Raw genomic sequence first — 18,121 nt, forward strand, 5'->3', positions numbered from 1 at the left:
GTCCTTCTCTGAGGAGAATCTCCTCGCCCAAGGTCAAGCTCCCTTCTTGGGAATAATTCTGATGCCAATGTTTTGTTACTGTTTTTGTGCCTGATATAATCTTTTAATCATTTATTCATGTTTTACCACAGAGAATTTTGGTCTTTGAAACAGAACTGGGATTAATTCTAAAATGGAAAGTTTGCATTCAAGGAAAAAGAAAAAATACATGGGAAAGAAGTAAAAGCATATTCAATGTTTCACATAACCCTTTATTTTTTTAATATTTTATTTATTTATTTGGCAGAGAAAGATGCAGTGAAAGAGGGAATACAAGCATGGGGAGTGGGAGAGGGAGGAGCAAGCTTCCTGTTGAGCAGGAGCCTGATGCGGGGCTCCATCCCAGGACCCTGGGACCATGACCTGAGCCGAATGGAGATGCTTAACCCACTGAGCCACCCAGGTGCCCCTCACATCACACTTCATTAGATATATTACATATGGACAGTAAGAAAAGGACATTTGGCCTTTAGATTTTATTTAATATCATTATTAAGAAAAGTAAGGTATAATTTTCCATTGTCCATAAAGTGACCTAGAAGCCAATCAAATTCTCCTATAAATACACCAGGGAAGTTTTTTCAAGGGTTTAAAAAACTAAAAATCAATTTCTAAGGATAGTTTGATTGAAATTATTAAAGAGATTACTAATATTTTGGGGTGCCTGCATGGCTCAGTGGGTTAAGCCTCTACCTTCGGCTCAGGTCATGATCCCAGGGTCCTGGGATCAAGCCCTGAGTTGGGCTCTCCACTCAGCAGGGAGCCTGCTTCCCCCTCTCTCTCTGCCTGCCTCTCTGCCTACTTGTGATCTCTCTCTGTCAAATAAATAAATAAAATCTTTTTAAAAATTACTAATATTTTAATTAATACATTTTGCATGGTACTATCAAGATATTTGAAAATAATGTGCTAAGCAGTGAGACTTGACTAACAGTAATATCAAAAATATGTTCTAATTAATAAGCTACATTACCCAGCTATTGTTCTTCTCTCATATTGTATTCTTAAAAGACTTATACTTAAGGAATCCCTAAATAATGTAATTTTTTCTTAAGATCCAGGTATGGTGAATTTCTGACTTGAAAAGCAAACTGTAACTCTGGAGAATACAGTGTTTCATATTTTTCCTTATTTCCTACCAAAACAAGCATTAGTGCAATGTGGTATCAACTAGACCTAAAACCTAATAAGCAATACAAAGTTTGTATGTGCTATATATTTTTGACTAAACTTAGTGCTTGAGAATCTGAATGTGCCACTAAGTGGGTTTTCTCCACATGTGACCTGAAAATACAAGATGGATCTGGAGAGGAAGAGAATTACAAAAGACAGAGGAAAGTTTTACTTTGAATTGTAAATGTATAATTTATACCTGATCTTGTCTCTGGATTTTAAAAAATGAGAAAGAAACTGAAGAGATATACACTGCTGAAGTGCAATTTTAAGGTAGTGATGATGAATTAGAAGACTTAAGATAGTAAAATGTCAATTTTCTGCAATCTTATCTGTAATTCAACATAATCCCAGTAAAAATCCCAGCCATATTTTTTGTAGGAGTTGCCAAACTGATTCTAAAGTTTGTATGGAAATGCAATGGAACTAAAATGGCCAAATTAATTTCTGAAGGGAAGGAACAGTGTTGGGAAGTGCATATGACCTAACTTCAGATTTAATATAAAGTTATATTCAATAAATAAGATTATTATAAAATAACAAGTTATTTTTTATTACATTTAGGAATATTCTTGTGTAAAAATATGTAACAGTACTATTAGTCATTTGAAGAAAATAGAAGACATAACGTCTGTCACTTATTTTGCAAAAAATCATAACAAAGATCTTTCTGTTTGCCTAATAATTAAATGTTTTATTGAGTGGTTATTGTTAAAATTTTTTTAACTCTACTTACAAAGTACTAATATTTCTTTCTTCAGGGAGCAAAATATTTACTGCTAATGGCTGTAACCCATTATTATTTAAATACTACATGGGACAGAAAGGAAAATAAGCTTGCAGTGTATTTAGTGTATAAGGAAGTCAGAAAATATAAAACTGATTCTTAATTTTTATAATCAGAGAAATAAGGCATAAAGACTATTTTGAAAAATGTAATATTTTTCAAATATTATTTTTAAGAATATGTATGCCTCATAGATGACAAATATTGTGTTCCCAATGCTAACATTTTCTTAGTACTCTCAACTTTTCCGTGTATTTAAGTAAGCCCCATATCCACCATGGAGCCCAATGGGGGCTTGAACTCATGACCCTGGGATCAAAACCTGAGCTGAGATCAAAAGTCTGATGCTCAAATGACTGAGCCACTGAGGCGCCCCTCCATAATTTAAATGTTGAGTTATTTAAACTTGTTTTTTTTTTATTCTTGATGTTAAGTAATGGCTACTTGAGGCTTACATGAATAGGGTTGGGGTTTTTTTTGTACTTATTTTCATATTTTTTAAGTCTTCATTTAAATTTAATTTAGTTAATATATGCTGTATTATTATTTTCAGAGGTAGAATTTAGTGCTTCATCAGTTGCATGTAATTGAATTGATACCTCTAAGTGCTTAGCACAGTGCTGACTTTTAAAGTGTTCAGTAATCTGGGTGAATTAATATTAAAAAATTAGAGAAAGTAACTTGTAAAGTGAGGCTTAATCATAATTAAGACTAAGAGACCCATGTTGAATAGGAAAGATTAAAGAATTAGTGAAATTTTGGGAAATAATACACATGTGCTGTATGATGAAAATAACTATTATAGTCTTATCGTTCCTTAAAAAAGGATGAAGTGCTAAGAAGAATGGAAACAATTGACAGACTTACAAATGTGAGAAGCTGAGGCCTCAGCAAATAATTTCAGGGTCTAATATTCCCATCACATTGGTGTTGAGTGCTGAGCTTGCCAGAGGGCTGTTGAGGTGTGTAGTCTCTAGCAGCTGGAGAGATCAGGACACAAATGAGAAATGGCTTTAGAAAACCCAAAGGAACATACAGTCAGAACAAAAGTAGCATTATTCTTTCACAGGCTGCCTGTAGTTATCCTTTGATTGCACTCTTTCTGTCTGAACATTTCTTTCTTTTACTACCAAAAGAGATTTCCCATTACCTCATTTTTCCAGACTAGAACTCAATGGAGGATGTTTACAAATGTGCCACTCCCCCAAAGTTTTTCCATATGAATGGAATCCACAACTGAAATATATCCCTTTACTGTGTTTTTCTGTGATTATTGAATGTGAAAACATAAAACCATTTCAGTCTTCCTCTACTGCGCCAGAATCCATTTATTTCACCTGTGTTTGCGACCTTTTACTTCTGATCCCACAGACAATGCTTCTTCAGACTACAAAGAAGGAAGCTAACGTGTTTCTATTTCTTATAATTACAGACTGAAGAGGAAGGGCACCAACAATTATTAAGACTTCAAATTTAGTTTAAATATACTCTATACTTACGTTGGAATGAACTGAAAAGCAGACTGCAAATGCAGCATGTTAAAGGGGGAAAAATGTTTCGAGAGGTAAACCAATTGAATTTACATGTATTTTGAAAGAGCCAGGGATTGAGTGGTTCTCAATCTAATAAACTGTAAGACTTAAAGAATTTGTTGTTCAAATATTTCTTTCAGATAAATGTGAGGAATGATGGGCTGTTATTGTTTATGGATTTTCTCCTGATACAATAGTAGTTTAGAAGATGGATTTAAATATCTCATTAAGAACAGTTTCTGTTTAGAACCCTAAAGGTTAGTGTCTGTTATAGGGATTATATTTAGAATCTTAGCACTTAGTGGTGATGGTCTAGTGGTGATGGTGGTCTATTATATATATATATATATATACACACTGTATTTTGATTCTGCACAAAATGGGCATGGCCCTTTAAATTATATTGCCCTTTCATCTTCTCTGTTGGATAAACTGCCTATTTCCATATTAAAGTATGCAAATGAGAAGCCGGAAGTTCAAATATGAACTGCTTTCTCACACTTTCACATGTAGCTGACAAATAGTGAAGCCTGATGGGTAACAAGAGCAGAGAGCATACAGAGCCCAGAAGAATCACATTGGGTCCCAGCTCCCACGTCTATCCCATCCGCCTGCTGGGGCTCCCCTCTTCTGTTTGAATCAGACTCCAGTGCCCTTAGAAGCTGCAGCCCACGGATACAGGTATCACCAGCTATATCTATAGGTATTGCTTTCAGCGCATCTCACTGGGACTAGTGCTGCTTGATTGTGTATAGAGAACACAAAGAATAGAGAATTAAAAAAAAAAGTCAATTTCATCTTGCAGGCAGACAAGCTAATTAACTCAGACTTAAAAGTTACTTTACAAGATGAATTTTTCATGGCGTACTACTAAATATAACTATAGTTTTCTTAGCAAATATTTCAGTATATCCCTGGCATTAACCACATGTGTTAATAAAGCAAATGGTCACATCAGGGAAGGTAGGATATGAGTATTAACTAATTATTTAATCAATGATTAATTTTTCTTGTCTACATAATAATGTATTTCTCTATTTCACATTCGCATCAAGACTTTGCTTATTTATGTGATATAGTTTCTGCATTCTGATATACTCCAGACTTGGCAAACAATCTTTAAAGCCACTATAAAAGTTTTTCTGAATGATCATAATTTATTTTATTTTATTTTATTTTATTTTATTGGAGAGATGGAGAGAGGGAGGGCTAGCATTGGGGCGGGGGGCAGAGGGAGAGGGAGAGAAAGAATCCAAGGCAGGCTCCATGCTCAACACAGAGCCCAATGTGGGGCTCAATCTCAGGACCCTGACATTATGACAATCTTTCTGTCTTATAGAATTGTATCTTAAAGTTTCTCAGAGATGAATGAAAATTATGCAGAGATCATACTTATTCCAGCGAAGAAGCAAATGCAAAAAGAAAGTAAGTATTTTTCCCCAATTCTTACTGAATCTTGATATATTTTCTGTTTCTTTTGTTTGTTTGTTTTATGTTTGTTTGCTTGTTTTTGGACAAGGGGTACCTGGGTGGCTCAGTCAGGTAAGCATTTGATTTCAGCTCAGGTCATGACTTCTTGGTCCTAGGATCCAGCCCAGCTTTGGGATTCTGGCACAGTGGGGAGTCTGCTTTCCTTCTCCCTCCCCATCTTTTTTCCCCCACACCCCCTTCTGCTCATCCTCTCTCTCTCTCTCTCAAATGAATAAATAAAATCTTTTTTTCTTAAGAATTTCATTGTATTTTAACATTTGATACATTATGTCTAACTTATGTTCAAGATTTTGTCGTTTAAAAGATTTACCTGATTGGCTTAACCTACTAAGCAGAAAACAATTCCATTTATTTCCTTTATTTGGGAAAAACCTTACTCTGCCAATATTAATAATTACATGCTTTCTCAGAAATAATGTGAATATAAAGCAGTAAGTGCATTTCTGTCTTAATCTTCAGAAAGGAAAGACCAGCCAGTTTACTCAGAAGTGAAAATATATACTTCAAACTCCAATCAGACAAAGACGAGAAAAACGCAATCATCTATAGAAAAAGGTAAAGTACATGTAGAACACCTAGCTTACCTGTCCTCCAGTTGCTTAACCTGTATCTATGTGACTCAAGTAACTTCAATCAGATGCAACTGACCCAAATAAGAGTGAAACTTGCCCAGGTTCATGAGGTTGCTTAAACTATATCTTACGAGGTAAGTGAAAAAGCAGTGTTGAAAACCAAATATCCATTGTACATTAAAGTAGTTTGAGTGCTATAATCATATATTCATAATCGAGTCAAGTGTGGAAATTATTTCTTTTCAATTTGTTTGGAAACAATTGTGGGTCTCCTGATGTCACTACTGACTCATTCTGTGATGTTTAAAGAAATGACACTTGATTAACATTATTGGATACATGTTTGTGATTATAATTTCTTCCATATAATAGCTGTGGTTATTCCCAATGTTGAGAACACTAGTGGGGCTCCAGTGAGACAACTGTGTATGTTTAAATACCTAAGCAAATGTAGGATGTTACAAGCTAATAAATACCTTCTGATTGTGGGTCATTAAAAGTGATTTCTACAGATATATTTTAGAACATATTAGTTTACTTTTTTGAAACAAAGTCCATATATCTATTCCACTTTGAACCCTTAAATCACTAAGAAAAATTGGGGAGTTATTTTGATAAAGGTAGAATCAGTGCGTTCCCTACAAGATAGCATACTAACAGAGTTGGGAGCAGAAGCCAGGCATGTAACTCTCAGTTCATTATTATTTCCAGATGATCAACGTCCCTTTCAGTTTAGCATTCCCAGTTTGAAGACATTCAAGAGTTAGGCTCTTGAATTTATGGGAAAGTCTCCCTCCAAACCCTGCTCTTTAATTCAGTGTTTTCTCTGCTGACTTTCTCCGTGTCTCATTTTCTCTCTGGGCAGAGTCTTCAGTGCCATTTGCCTGGTGTCTCACTGTAGTGATTCTTGGAATCTGCTGTTTCTTTCTCCTTTTAACAGTGGGAGTCTTGGGATTCTATGGTAAGTTAGACAAGATCTGTGCCTTGAACCAAAAATCTCCTGCTTTAGGAATGACTATTTTTATTGGTCTTCCTCTTCTGCTAGTTCCATAGCTATGATCTCTAATTTTACCCAGAAAACCCTTCCACCTTCACCACTAATGTCATTACTTGGCGATTACAACATTCCTCAGAAGCCTCTGATGCCTCCTTTACTTATAAACCCTGTATTGTATTCAAGATATTTTCGGAAAGCTCATCTTTGAGGTTTTGTTGATGGTCAGTCATGCTGGATTCAGAAGAATCGCTCCCTCCTCTCTGACATCTCTTTTCAATGAGCGGTCCCATCCTCAGTTCTACCTCCATGTTTCCATTCTGCAGAACAAATTTAGTTTTTAAATTGTTTCTTCTCATAAATACTTAATACAATCATCCATAGTTTTCTCCTGTACTATTCCAATCACTTCCTAATTTACCCTGAAGTCAACAGACTCTCAAACTCCTATTTAAATAGCCAAAAAAGATTTCTACAAATACATCTCTGATCATGTCACCAAATGCCAAGAAAACATTAAGTTTTTCATTCTTCCCTGAATCAGGTTGAAGTTCCCCTACTTATGTTTATTTCATGAATCATAATCTTATTTCAACCAAATAATTTTCAGCTCACAAGTCATGGTGCAAGGGTACAGACTCTCAGTAGTCTCATCAACATTTAACACATTGTCTTATATAAATGCTTCTTACTTTGGCATATGCCCCTAGGCAAATTCCAAAGACTTTAAATGGTTGATATTTTATAATGGTGCTTTTCATCAGTTATGGTTATTTTGCTGATGAGCAGTTCTACATGCCACCATTCTGGCAGGAAGTCTCCTCTATGCGTACTTTTAATATACTCTTTAGAAGTTAAAACCTTTACATTTGTTAGCCCTAACATTTTCAGGACATCTTACATGTAATGGATCCTTATTTAGTATCTTCTGGATTGAAATATAGTTTACATTTCAGTTCTGCACCTAACATATTGTAGCAACATTGAGACAAGCAATTCTGCTGTATTTGTGTAAGGTCCATTTAAATCTTACCTTATAGAGATGAAGGTGAGGAACAACCTTAGAATGATTCAAGTTATATAATCAGAATGCCTCATAGTGCTGCATTCAAGTGTTTTACTCCTTATTAATTAAAGAACACCTAGAAGAACTTCTAGGCTATGTATTTTATTTTCCCCATTTTTTTTTTTCTCTCCGGACTCTGAGAGATGAGTTTCACATCAAGATTTGTTTTTATTTAATTGTCTTTTAAAAATGCAGTTTAATAAATAGTATAATCCTTTTTGAAATGCATTCATCCTTACCTTGAAGATATTTGGAGATCAATGGATATAATTTATCTTTTAGTAGTTGTAGGTTATTTGTAACATTGTAGCAAAAAATTTGTAACATCCATTTGTGGTGATGGTATACAATTTTCCTTCAAATAAACTTATTTAAATTGAAAATTGTTAACATAACACACTACTTATATAATTATATGGATTGCATGTAAATATAGGGAAATTTATCACATGGCAAATAAATTTATCACATGGCAAATTTTTCTACAAAAAGTAGAAAAACACTAATTCAAATGAATACATGCACTCCTGTATTTTTGGCAGCATTATTACCTAGCTAAGAAGTGGAAACAACCCAAGTGTTCTTTGGCTGATGAATGGATAAAGAAAATGTAGTGTGTGTGTGTGTGTATTATTCAGCCATAAAAAATAATCCCTTGCTATTTGCTAGAAAGTTTAATGCTAAGTGAATTAAGTCAGTCAGAGTAAGACAAATGCCATATGATTTCACTCATATGAGGTACTTATGAAACAAATAATCAAAGGAAAAAAGAGAGAGACAAACTAAGAAACAGACTTTTTTTAAAAAAAAAAAAGATTTTATTTATTTATTTGACACAGAGAGAGATCACAAGTAGGCAGAGCAGCAGGCAGAAAGAGGGGGAAGCAGGCTCCCTGCTGAGCAGAGAGCCCAATGCAGGGCTTGATCCCAGGACCCTGAGATCATGACCTGAGCCTAAGGGAGAGGCTTAACTCACTGAGCCATCCAGGGGCCCCAGAACAGACTTTTGAATGTAAGACAACAAACCAGTGGTAAGCAGAAGGGAAAGCAGTGAGAGAATGGATTAAATAAGTGATGGGGATTAAGGAGGGCACTTGTGATGAGCACTGGATGATGTATGGAATTGTTGAATCACTATATTGTGCACCTAAAACTAATACAACAGTGTGTGTTAACTATACCAGAATCAAAATAAAAGCAGTTTAAAACCAAGGAAGAAAAATACCAGTTATTTCAAGTGTCTATCTAATGATGAGTGGGTAAAGATGTGGTGTGTATACAATGGAAAGATACTCAGCTGTTAAACAATGGATCTTGCCATTTGCAGCAACATGGACGGACCTAAAGGGTATTACACTAAGTGATATAAGTCAGAGAAAGGCAAGTACTATATGATTTCACTCATCTGTACAATTTAAGAAACAAAACAACCGAACAAACAAAGAAAATAAAGACTAACAAAAGAGAACAAACTGGTGGTTGCCAGAGAGAAGGTGGGTGGGGTAAAACAGATGAAGGGGACTAAAAGTATGCTTATCTCGATGAGCATGATTAATGTATAGAATTGTTGAATTATTATATTATGTATCTGAAACTAAAATAACACTTCTGTTAATTATACTTCAATTTAAAAACAATTAAATGACTGGGATTTAAAACAGTGCTTAATTGGGGCGCCTGGGTGGCTCAGTGGGTTTAAAGCCTCTGCCTTCGGCTCAGGTCATGATCCCAGGGTCCTGGGATTGAGCCCCGCATCGCATCTGGCTCTCTGCCCAGCAGGGAGCCTGCTTCCTTTCCTCTCTCTCTGCCTGCCTCTCTTCCTACTTGTGATCTCTGTCTGTCAAATTAAAAAAAAAAAGAAAGAAAGAAAAGTGCTTAATTTAAGTTATAAAAGGAACATCTTTAAAATAATTTACATATTTTTGAAGTATATTATTTCTCCTTAAAATAAGTAAAATACTACGTATAAAACATCAACTGTTCTCTTTAAAAGACAATTCTGATAAAAGATACATTCCATTTTACATACACACACCACATCTTTATCCATTCATCTATCAATAGATTCTGAGGTTGCTTCCATTTCTTAGTTATTTTCAGTAATGCTGGAAGAAACACAGGGGTATATATACCTTTTTGAATTCCTGTTTTCCTTTTCTTGGGTAAATACGCAGGATTTGATTTATTAGAACATATGATATTTCTATTTTTTCTTATTTTTTGAGGAAACTCCATACCGTTTTCCACATGACTGCACCAATTTGTGTTCCTCCCTACAGTGTATAAGAGACTCTTTGAGTTTTATTCAGTCATAAAAGAGAAAGAAATCTTGCCTTTTGCAACAGTACAGATGGATGTAGAGGTTTTATACTAAATGGAATAAGTCAGGATGAGAAGAAAAGGATCAAATGATTTCTCTTATATGTAGAATTTTTTTAAGTACATACAAACATAAACCAAAAACAGACCATAAATTCAGAGAACAAACTAATGGTTACCAGAGGGGAAGATGGTTGAGGGATGAGTAAAATGGGTAAAAGGGAGTGGGAGGTAGTGGCTTCCAATTATGGAAAAAATAAATCATGGTAACAAAAGATACAACATAGGGAATGTATTCATTGTTATCATAATAGCATTGCATGGTGACAGATGGTAGCTACACACTTGTGGTGAGCCTAGCATAATGAATAGAGTTGTCAAATCACTATGGTATACACCTGAAACTATTATAAAATTAGTTTGTCAACTATATTTCAATAAACAAATAAAAATTTTTTAAAAGTTGTAAGAATTCATTATCAATATTTTAAAAGGTTCTATTGGGAAATTACTTTTTTATATTGTGGAGAGAGTGAGAAACAGGGTAACTAAAAGAAAATAATCACTGAACAAAATAATATATTAATCAAGAAATTTTATCATGTATCCAGGAACACTATTCTATGTTGTTACAAACATTATTCATTCATTATCAAATACAATTTGTGTCACGTAGTAAACACTCAAATTCTGTTTTTATCATTTTATCATTTCAAAATCAAAACACAAAACAAATAAGAATTAAACCATCTAACTATTGAGGGGATTTCTATCACAGACTTTCCACAGAAGGATAGTAAGGATATTCCTTAGTTAGATTGAAAAATGAACTGTTCAGAAAATGTTTCTCATACAAAGAGTAAGACTCTGATTTACCTAAAGAAGAATTATAAATGAATAGATGGGAAGAAAGGCAGATATTTAAGGAAGAATAAATATTCAGCCTTCATTTTATGGCTGTTAAGTTGTGGGAAATAAAGGAGAAGAATAAATGACATTTTAAGTCCATATTCTGGGGTCCTTTTATGTGGGTAGTGGTAATTTGCAAGAAAAGAAATAGAAAAGGTCAGTGGATATTATACTGTTTTGCAAAAGATATTGAGCTGTATAAGTACTTTTGAGTTTGAGGTGATTGCAAACAGCCCAGTATGGAGCTGGTAATGTTATAGTTTGTAGTACTGCAGCATGGAAGATTCAGGAAAGCAATTGTGCCTCTAAATTACTTTTCATAATACCCATATCTTTCACTTGTGTTCATCCCTTGCTCAGCAATCAAGTGCTATTTAAAATCTGATCATTTGGCTTTACTGTTAAGTAGCTTTTAAAAGTTAAACAAATTCTATATCAATGATTTTCAGTGAATGGGGTAGTGACATAGTCTTCATGATAATTAAAGCCATTAGAGTAAGTAGCAGAGGAGGTGAACCATGAGAGACTATGGAAACAACCTGAGGGTCTTGAAGGGGCGGGGGTGGGAGGTTGGGGGAACAAGGTGGTGTGTATTAGGGAGGGCACATATTGCATGGAGCACTGGGTGTGGTGAAAAAACAATGAATATTGTTATGCTGAAAAGAAATTTAAAAAAATAAAAATAAAAATAAAAGAATAACTAGCAGACTATTGAACATTACTGATTTCACAAGTGTACTGGTGTGGAAATTAAAACCGTTTAGACTGAGGTCCTGTGTTAATAAATTAGCATCTATATAAAATTTTATCTTTTTTATGATGTGATTTTTGTTTTTCTTCACAGCCTTATTCCCCTAAAATCACTTATATACAATGTACCTTCTGGATGGACTGACTTTGAACAAAATTAATACACGATGTTGTCTCCCTTTTTAAATTTTAGAAAACTGAGTACCCAAATCTAGAATTTTATCATCCATCCTTTCCACTTTCCTATCTCTCATCCATAGAAAAATAACAACTTTAAGGTCAATACTAATACATGAAGTCTTGCTGACCTGCCACACTATTCTAGAACATATATTTAGTCCATCAGCCCTCTTCTGAGTTCTAAGAGCACCTCCCATTACCTTTGCTCTATCACCCACCACATAGTCCTATAATTTCATGCTCTCCCCATTACAGTGAGTTCCTTGAAGCCAGAAGCTTTGCATTTCTTATTGTTGTATTATCAAGGTCGAGTAAGATGTCTTGTCATCAGTTTATGGATTTTCCACAAATGGGGTATAAGTGTGTAAATCATACGTGGAGAAGAGAGGCCTAAAAACAACAGGAATAAAAATGGTCCTTACTCGGGGCGCCTGGGTGGCTCAGTTGGTTAAAGCCTCTGCCTTCGGCTCAGGTCATGATCCCAGGGTCCTGGGATCGAGCCCCGCATCGGGCTCTCTGTTCTGCAGGGAGCCTGCTTCTTCCTCTCTCTCTGTCTGCCTCTCTGCCTAGTTGTGATTTCTCTCTGTCAAATAAATAAAATATTTTTTAAAAAATGGTCCTTACTCATGGACATTGACTAATATATTAAAATTTAAATTATGCCATTTATTCAGTCCCATGTTGAATCCTTCAAGCTAATGATGTAGACTTAAGTTTTTCAGGGTCAGAAGATAAGCCAACCACAGACTCTTTTGCTGGACAATATAACACAAGAAGACAAATCCACATTTAAAACTACGACTTTCAGAGAATCTCCACTTAACACAGGTATGCAGGTATGGATTGACTGAGACCTACAGGTTTCTACTGTTTCCCTGGCAATATCCTGCTGCTCTGATCAAATTGGACTTTCTTACAGACTTTTTATAGAGTCCCATTTTCATTGTTATATAATTGCAAAAGAAATCAGTCTTTCCCAGAGCTTAGATTTTTCTGGAAGAATGATATTTTGTATTTTATATCACCACCTTTCAAAATAATATTTTTCTACAAACATCCCCAAAGATTTCTTTTATCATATTTTCTTTTTTTTCCTTTACTAATCATTTTTATGCCCTTTAATACTGGAACACACTGGAACATAGTCAAGTACTAAGTTAAGATCAACTCTGTACCTACAGATTTTCCTCATCTTGAGAAAACAAAGAAGCCACTTTCCACCATAGAGTCCTTTCAGTAGGGTCCTTTTCCTAGAGATTTTTGGATATACATAAATAATGTGACCCTCTTCCTGGCTCTTTTCAGAAAGCAGAAATGGAGAGCATCAGTCTTATAAAATAAATAAGTGTCCTTCAAATAACTAGGACTCGATCTCTCAAACCAGATGTGCATCTCAGGGACAACACTGAGTTGTCTCTGGGGCATATCTTTTGTTTTCAAGGAAACAAGTATGGCACATGTAAAACTCAATGGTCATGTTGTGAAGATAAATGCTATCATTTTTCAAGTGAAATGAAGAACTTTGAAGACAGTAGGAACTTGTGCAAGACAATGGGCTCCAAGCTTGTTAAAATAGAAGATGAAAAGGAACTGGTGATGTACATTTTCTGTTTTCTACCTCACATTGTATTTGTCTAACCTATAGTTGTTTGCTAAACCTTAATGCTCAGTAATATTTGAGTGCTTCAAAGGCTGACTCAGATCCAGACAGTTGAAGACAGATCCATGTTGAAGTCAGACACACCAACTGAAATGAGATTAGAATTTCATTTAACTTGTCTAATTCATCCACTATTAGAGCTTCCACAGTATATCAAATATAAAGTCAAACATGAAGCAACTAGAAAATATTTATCTTTAAAATATATTGTTTTATCACAAATACCTTTATGTCTCCTAAGAGTAAATCATAAAGGTAAAGGTAAAGCTGGAGGTAAAAGAAAAAATCTCTATATGAATTTAAATTGAAGATCAGTTCATCCCAACTCATATAACATTTCAATTCATGTTAGCTTCCAAAGAACTGAAATGAATGTTTTATAATACTTACCATTATGTCTTGCTTTGAATATAGAAATAATTCACCATTATTTCTAAAAAATTAATATGTTAATAGTCTCAGATGAGGGTAATCTTTTAATATCCTACCAAAGATAGATTAATAGTAAGAATCACTCAGTTCTCTGTACTAGTCCAATTATCCACCTATGTTCAACAGCTCTGAAATAGCTATAAAAAATATGACCATAAAAACCATCAGTAAAACCAAGCAAACTTGAAATCCACAAAGAAAACATTTGCAGAGTCTGAATTAATCTCCTTTTTACTCCAATACAAAATTGCATGTGTGGTGAAGAGGTTGACTAGATTTATTGTGATCATTTCTCATTACATTCAAGTATTTCTTTTCAGCATAACAATATTCATTGTTTTTTCACCACACCCCGTGCTCCATGCAATACGTGCCCTCCCTAATACACACCACCTTGTTCCCCCAACCTCCCACCCCCCACCCCTTCAAGACCTTCAGGTTGTTTCCATAGTCTCTCATGGTTCACCTCCTCTGCTACTTATGTACAACATTATGTTGTACACCTGAAATTAATATAATCTTATATGACCACCTATATCTCAGATTTAAAAAAAAGAAAACTGCAGTTGTTCTGTTGTTATTGTTAATACAATTAATTTTTAAAATCCTAATTTCTTTACAGACAAGGTAAAGAATTTATATAAAAATATAGTGAATGTAGCCAGATAAGGGAATGAGTGTGAAATCTGTTCAGCATAAATTAATAATCATATTGAGGTGAGAAAATACCTTATAATCTTCTTAGATGAGAACTATACAATACACATGGAAAGTGACCACATTTTTAGAAATATTATGTAACTGTACTTATACCACCCAGCACTAATACAGAAGCACAGGAAAAGAGATGAGAAGGTTAGCTTGTGGAACTTTGGCTCTTCCTATGAGTGTCTCTACCTTAACTGAATTTGTTTACCTTCAGCCTTCCTATAGACTTACAGAAATTTCAGAACATTGTGAAAGATGTACTCAGTTATCCTCTATTGGTTTACCCACAGGTGACGCATGGTTCAACATAAGAAATCTTAACTTGGGCTGCATGGGTATACAGAGAGTCCAAGTATGAGTGTCAGGTTTAGAAGCCTTAATTTTTCCTTCAGTTTATCTTCATTGATAAATAAAGCCATATGGAGAAACCCTGAAGTCAAGTGTCACAGCTGATGTTCAGATGCTCACATCTCTGGGTAGAGTGACTAAGCCTTCCTCATTTTCTCGAGGGGTAGGAATAAAACTAAGGAATAAAAACTAAGGGTGAAAATTAAAGCAGAATGGAGAAACAGAAAGTATACTCAGAAACCATAAATTTAGGGTGCCTGGGTGGCTCAGTCATTAAGCATCATTAGCATTAAGTGATGCTAATGATTTAGCCTGGCTAAGTCATTAAGCATTAGGCTCAGGTCATGATCCCAGCATCCTGGGATTGAGCCCCCATCAGGCTCCGTGCTTAGCAGGAAGCCTGCTTCTCCCTCTCCTTCCTGCTACTCCCCCTGCTTGTGTTTCCTCTTTCACAGTGTGTCTCTCTCTCAAATAAATAAATAAAATCTTAAAAAAAAAAAAAAAGAAACCATGAATTTAACTCTCTTTCACATGTTATTTTGTGTAACTAAATGAATTAGAGCATCAGCCTCCCCACTTGAAAATGGCAGGAAGTAGGTAATAAAACTCGCTGTCATTGTACCTGCACTTGTGGTGAGCAGAACAGTAACTTATAAAGTTGAACCACTATACTTACTCTGCACCTGAAATTAATAATTGTGTGTCAACTATACTCAAATAAATAAACTATCCTGAGTGTCCTCCCCCCCAAAAAAAGCTGACTGTATTTTCTTTCCAACATATTTAGGAAGATCAGGTAAAATAATATATGTGCAGATGCTTTGTAAAAATTAAAGTATAAGATGAATATCGATATTTTATACTTAGCAAGTATACCAAGCTATACAAACACCTGATCTGATGGGATCAGGACCCTTTCCTCAAGATGACCATTTTGTAAGAAATAAACACAGTGCATATGGAACAAATATATAAAACAACATTGGTAGTAATCTTAGAGCTATCATACCTGCCCTCCAAGGCAAAAACCAGACTTTGCTAAGAAATCATCTTTGAGCTGCAGGAATGAGTTCTGAAAGGAAATTAAGAAATAAACATAGTTAAACTAAAAGACCCTTATTTTATGTCTCAATCATGCCTCTGTTTTTAATAAAATATCAATAATCAAAATCCATTATTTTATAATTTAAATAGAATCAGGATGAAATTAATTATATGCTTCTTGTTATTCACAATTACAAAATAATATTAACAAGATTATTACTTAATTTCAGAAACTTAAAAAGATTTTTTTCTCACAAAATGAGTTCGTTGTTTTACAGAACTTCATTCAAAATCAGGTGTCCTATTTCACTTGGATTGGACTGTCCCGTAAAGGAATCCAAAGTACCTGGACATGGGAAGATAACTCATTACCCTTCCACAAAATGTAAGGTTCCAAAATAGATACTAACTAGTAATTTCTATAATCACACACAGGGATTTGCATTCCTAAAAGTATAGAGGAAAAACATGCACACATATGTATATAGGCATATACATACATACATGTGTGCACAAACACACACACATGCACACACAAACACACCAACTCCACGCACACCTCCAAAGGACTTAAGCTCAGAAAAGGACTCTGTAGAGAGAGAGGCTTTCTGACTGCATGCCTGTCTTCTTTATAAATCACTCTCTGGGATAGCCTAGGGCACAAAGGTTGAGTTTCTATAAGGAAAGAAAAAACATACCACCTTAGTTTTGGACCAATATTTTCTATTATGTCTGCATTTATGAAATTTTTTACATCATTTATATGCTCCTGTTTCAGGTCAATTGAATGGAAAGGGTTAAAGGCTGGAAAATGTGCAAGCCTGGCTGCAAAGCAGATAGCTCCTTCTGACTGTTCCAGACTCATGCATTCTATTTGTGCGAAGAAAATTAATTCTATGGCCACCTGATAATAGGAACAACAACAGAAGACAAATACAATATTTTTTTCTTATAAAGACCCAGACTCTTGAAAGTCCTAATCTTCCCTCTCATTTCAGAGTATCTTTGCTCTTTTTTTTTTATTTTTTTAAATTTATTTATTTTTTTCAGCGTAACAGTATTCATTGTTTTTGCACAACACCCAATGCTACATGCAATACGTGCCCTCCCTATTACCCACAACCTGGTTCCCCCAATCTCCCACCCCCGCCCCTTCAAAACCCTCAGGTTGTTTTTCAGAGTCCATGGGCTGTACCCACATTTCAGTTTTTAACTGATATGACATTGGAGTACTGGGTGCACAAGAATGAGGTACATCGGTCCCTCCACCTCTCCTTTTCACATAGAGACTGCCATGTTATGGGCACAGTTTGGTGGAGTAAGAGAATATCAGTTCTTCTGATAAAGACTAAAAAACAAGTATCTCTATAGTTTATTTCTGTAACTCAAACAAATTAAGGAAGTAATCCTGCAAAACTTCGATCACTATCATGCATATTTTGTTTGGAATCCAGTGCCAAAAGTAATTAAAACTATTACTATTCAGAAAAATTGTGTATGCCTTTCTATTTGATTCCTTACTTTTCAAGAGAAGGACAATGTGGTATCCTGGAAAGCAAACAGTATCTTGAATTAGATCCGAGTTTGAGTTAGCTATGTGCTCTCTTGCAAGTTTAAACTTCTGGGTCTTAATTTCTTTATCCATGGGTAAACTACAAGCTGCTTTTGCAAGGTGCGTATATCACTTTGCATTTCCATCCACAGTGTATGAAAGTTCCATTGTTTGCATCCCTCCAACATTTAGTACTCTAGATTTTAAAGCCATTTTCATAAGAGTGTACTATAATTAAATGTGCTTTTAGTATTTTCCTAATGAATAAAAAATTCTAACCATATTTTCAATGTGTTTTGTGTCAACCATGTGTTTTTTTTCTTTTTTTATTAACATATAATGTATTATTTGTTACATGTCTGTGAATCATCAGTCTTACACAATTCACAGTATTTGCCATAGCACATACCCTACCCAATGTCCATCACCCAGCCACCCTATTGCTCCCCACCTCCCTCCAGCAACCCTCAATTTGTTTCTTTTATGAGAAAGTGTTGATTCAAATTTTTGCCTACTTTTATTTGGCTGTTTGTTTTCTTATTATTCTTTTTCTTTTGGGAAGGAG

General features: G+C 34.9%; 1 protein-coding gene and 1 long non-coding RNA gene across 2 annotated transcripts; both read left to right on the forward strand.

Annotated features, from left to right (window-relative positions):
• The first annotated feature begins 4,109 nt into the window (after positions 1 to 4,109).
• On the forward strand, positions 4,110 to 6,658 carry LOC123947543. Its single transcript, XR_006819762.1, has 4 exons — positions 4,110 to 4,212; positions 4,871 to 4,956; positions 5,482 to 5,577; positions 6,460 to 6,658. It is a non-coding gene; the product is annotated as an uncharacterized LOC123947543 (long non-coding RNA).
• A 5,900-nt stretch (positions 6,659 to 12,558) lies between these two features.
• Positions 12,559 to 17,114, forward strand: LOC123947542 (C-type lectin domain family 7 member A-like). The gene is made up of 4 exons (XM_046013845.1): positions 12,559 to 12,640; positions 13,254 to 13,405; positions 16,283 to 16,389; positions 16,783 to 17,114. Exons 2-4 carry the CDS (start codon positions 13,325 to 13,327, stop codon positions 16,910 to 16,912), a joined length of 318 nt encoding a protein of 105 aa, XP_045869801.1. The 5' UTR covers positions 12,559 to 12,640; positions 13,254 to 13,324; the 3' UTR covers positions 16,913 to 17,114.
• The last annotated feature ends 1,007 nt before the right edge of the window (positions 17,115 to 18,121 follow it).

This window comes from Meles meles, chromosome 7 (assembly GCF_922984935.1).
Source record: "Meles meles chromosome 7, mMelMel3.1 paternal haplotype, whole genome shotgun sequence".
Taxonomy (NCBI): domain Eukaryota; kingdom Metazoa; phylum Chordata; class Mammalia; order Carnivora; family Mustelidae; genus Meles; species Meles meles.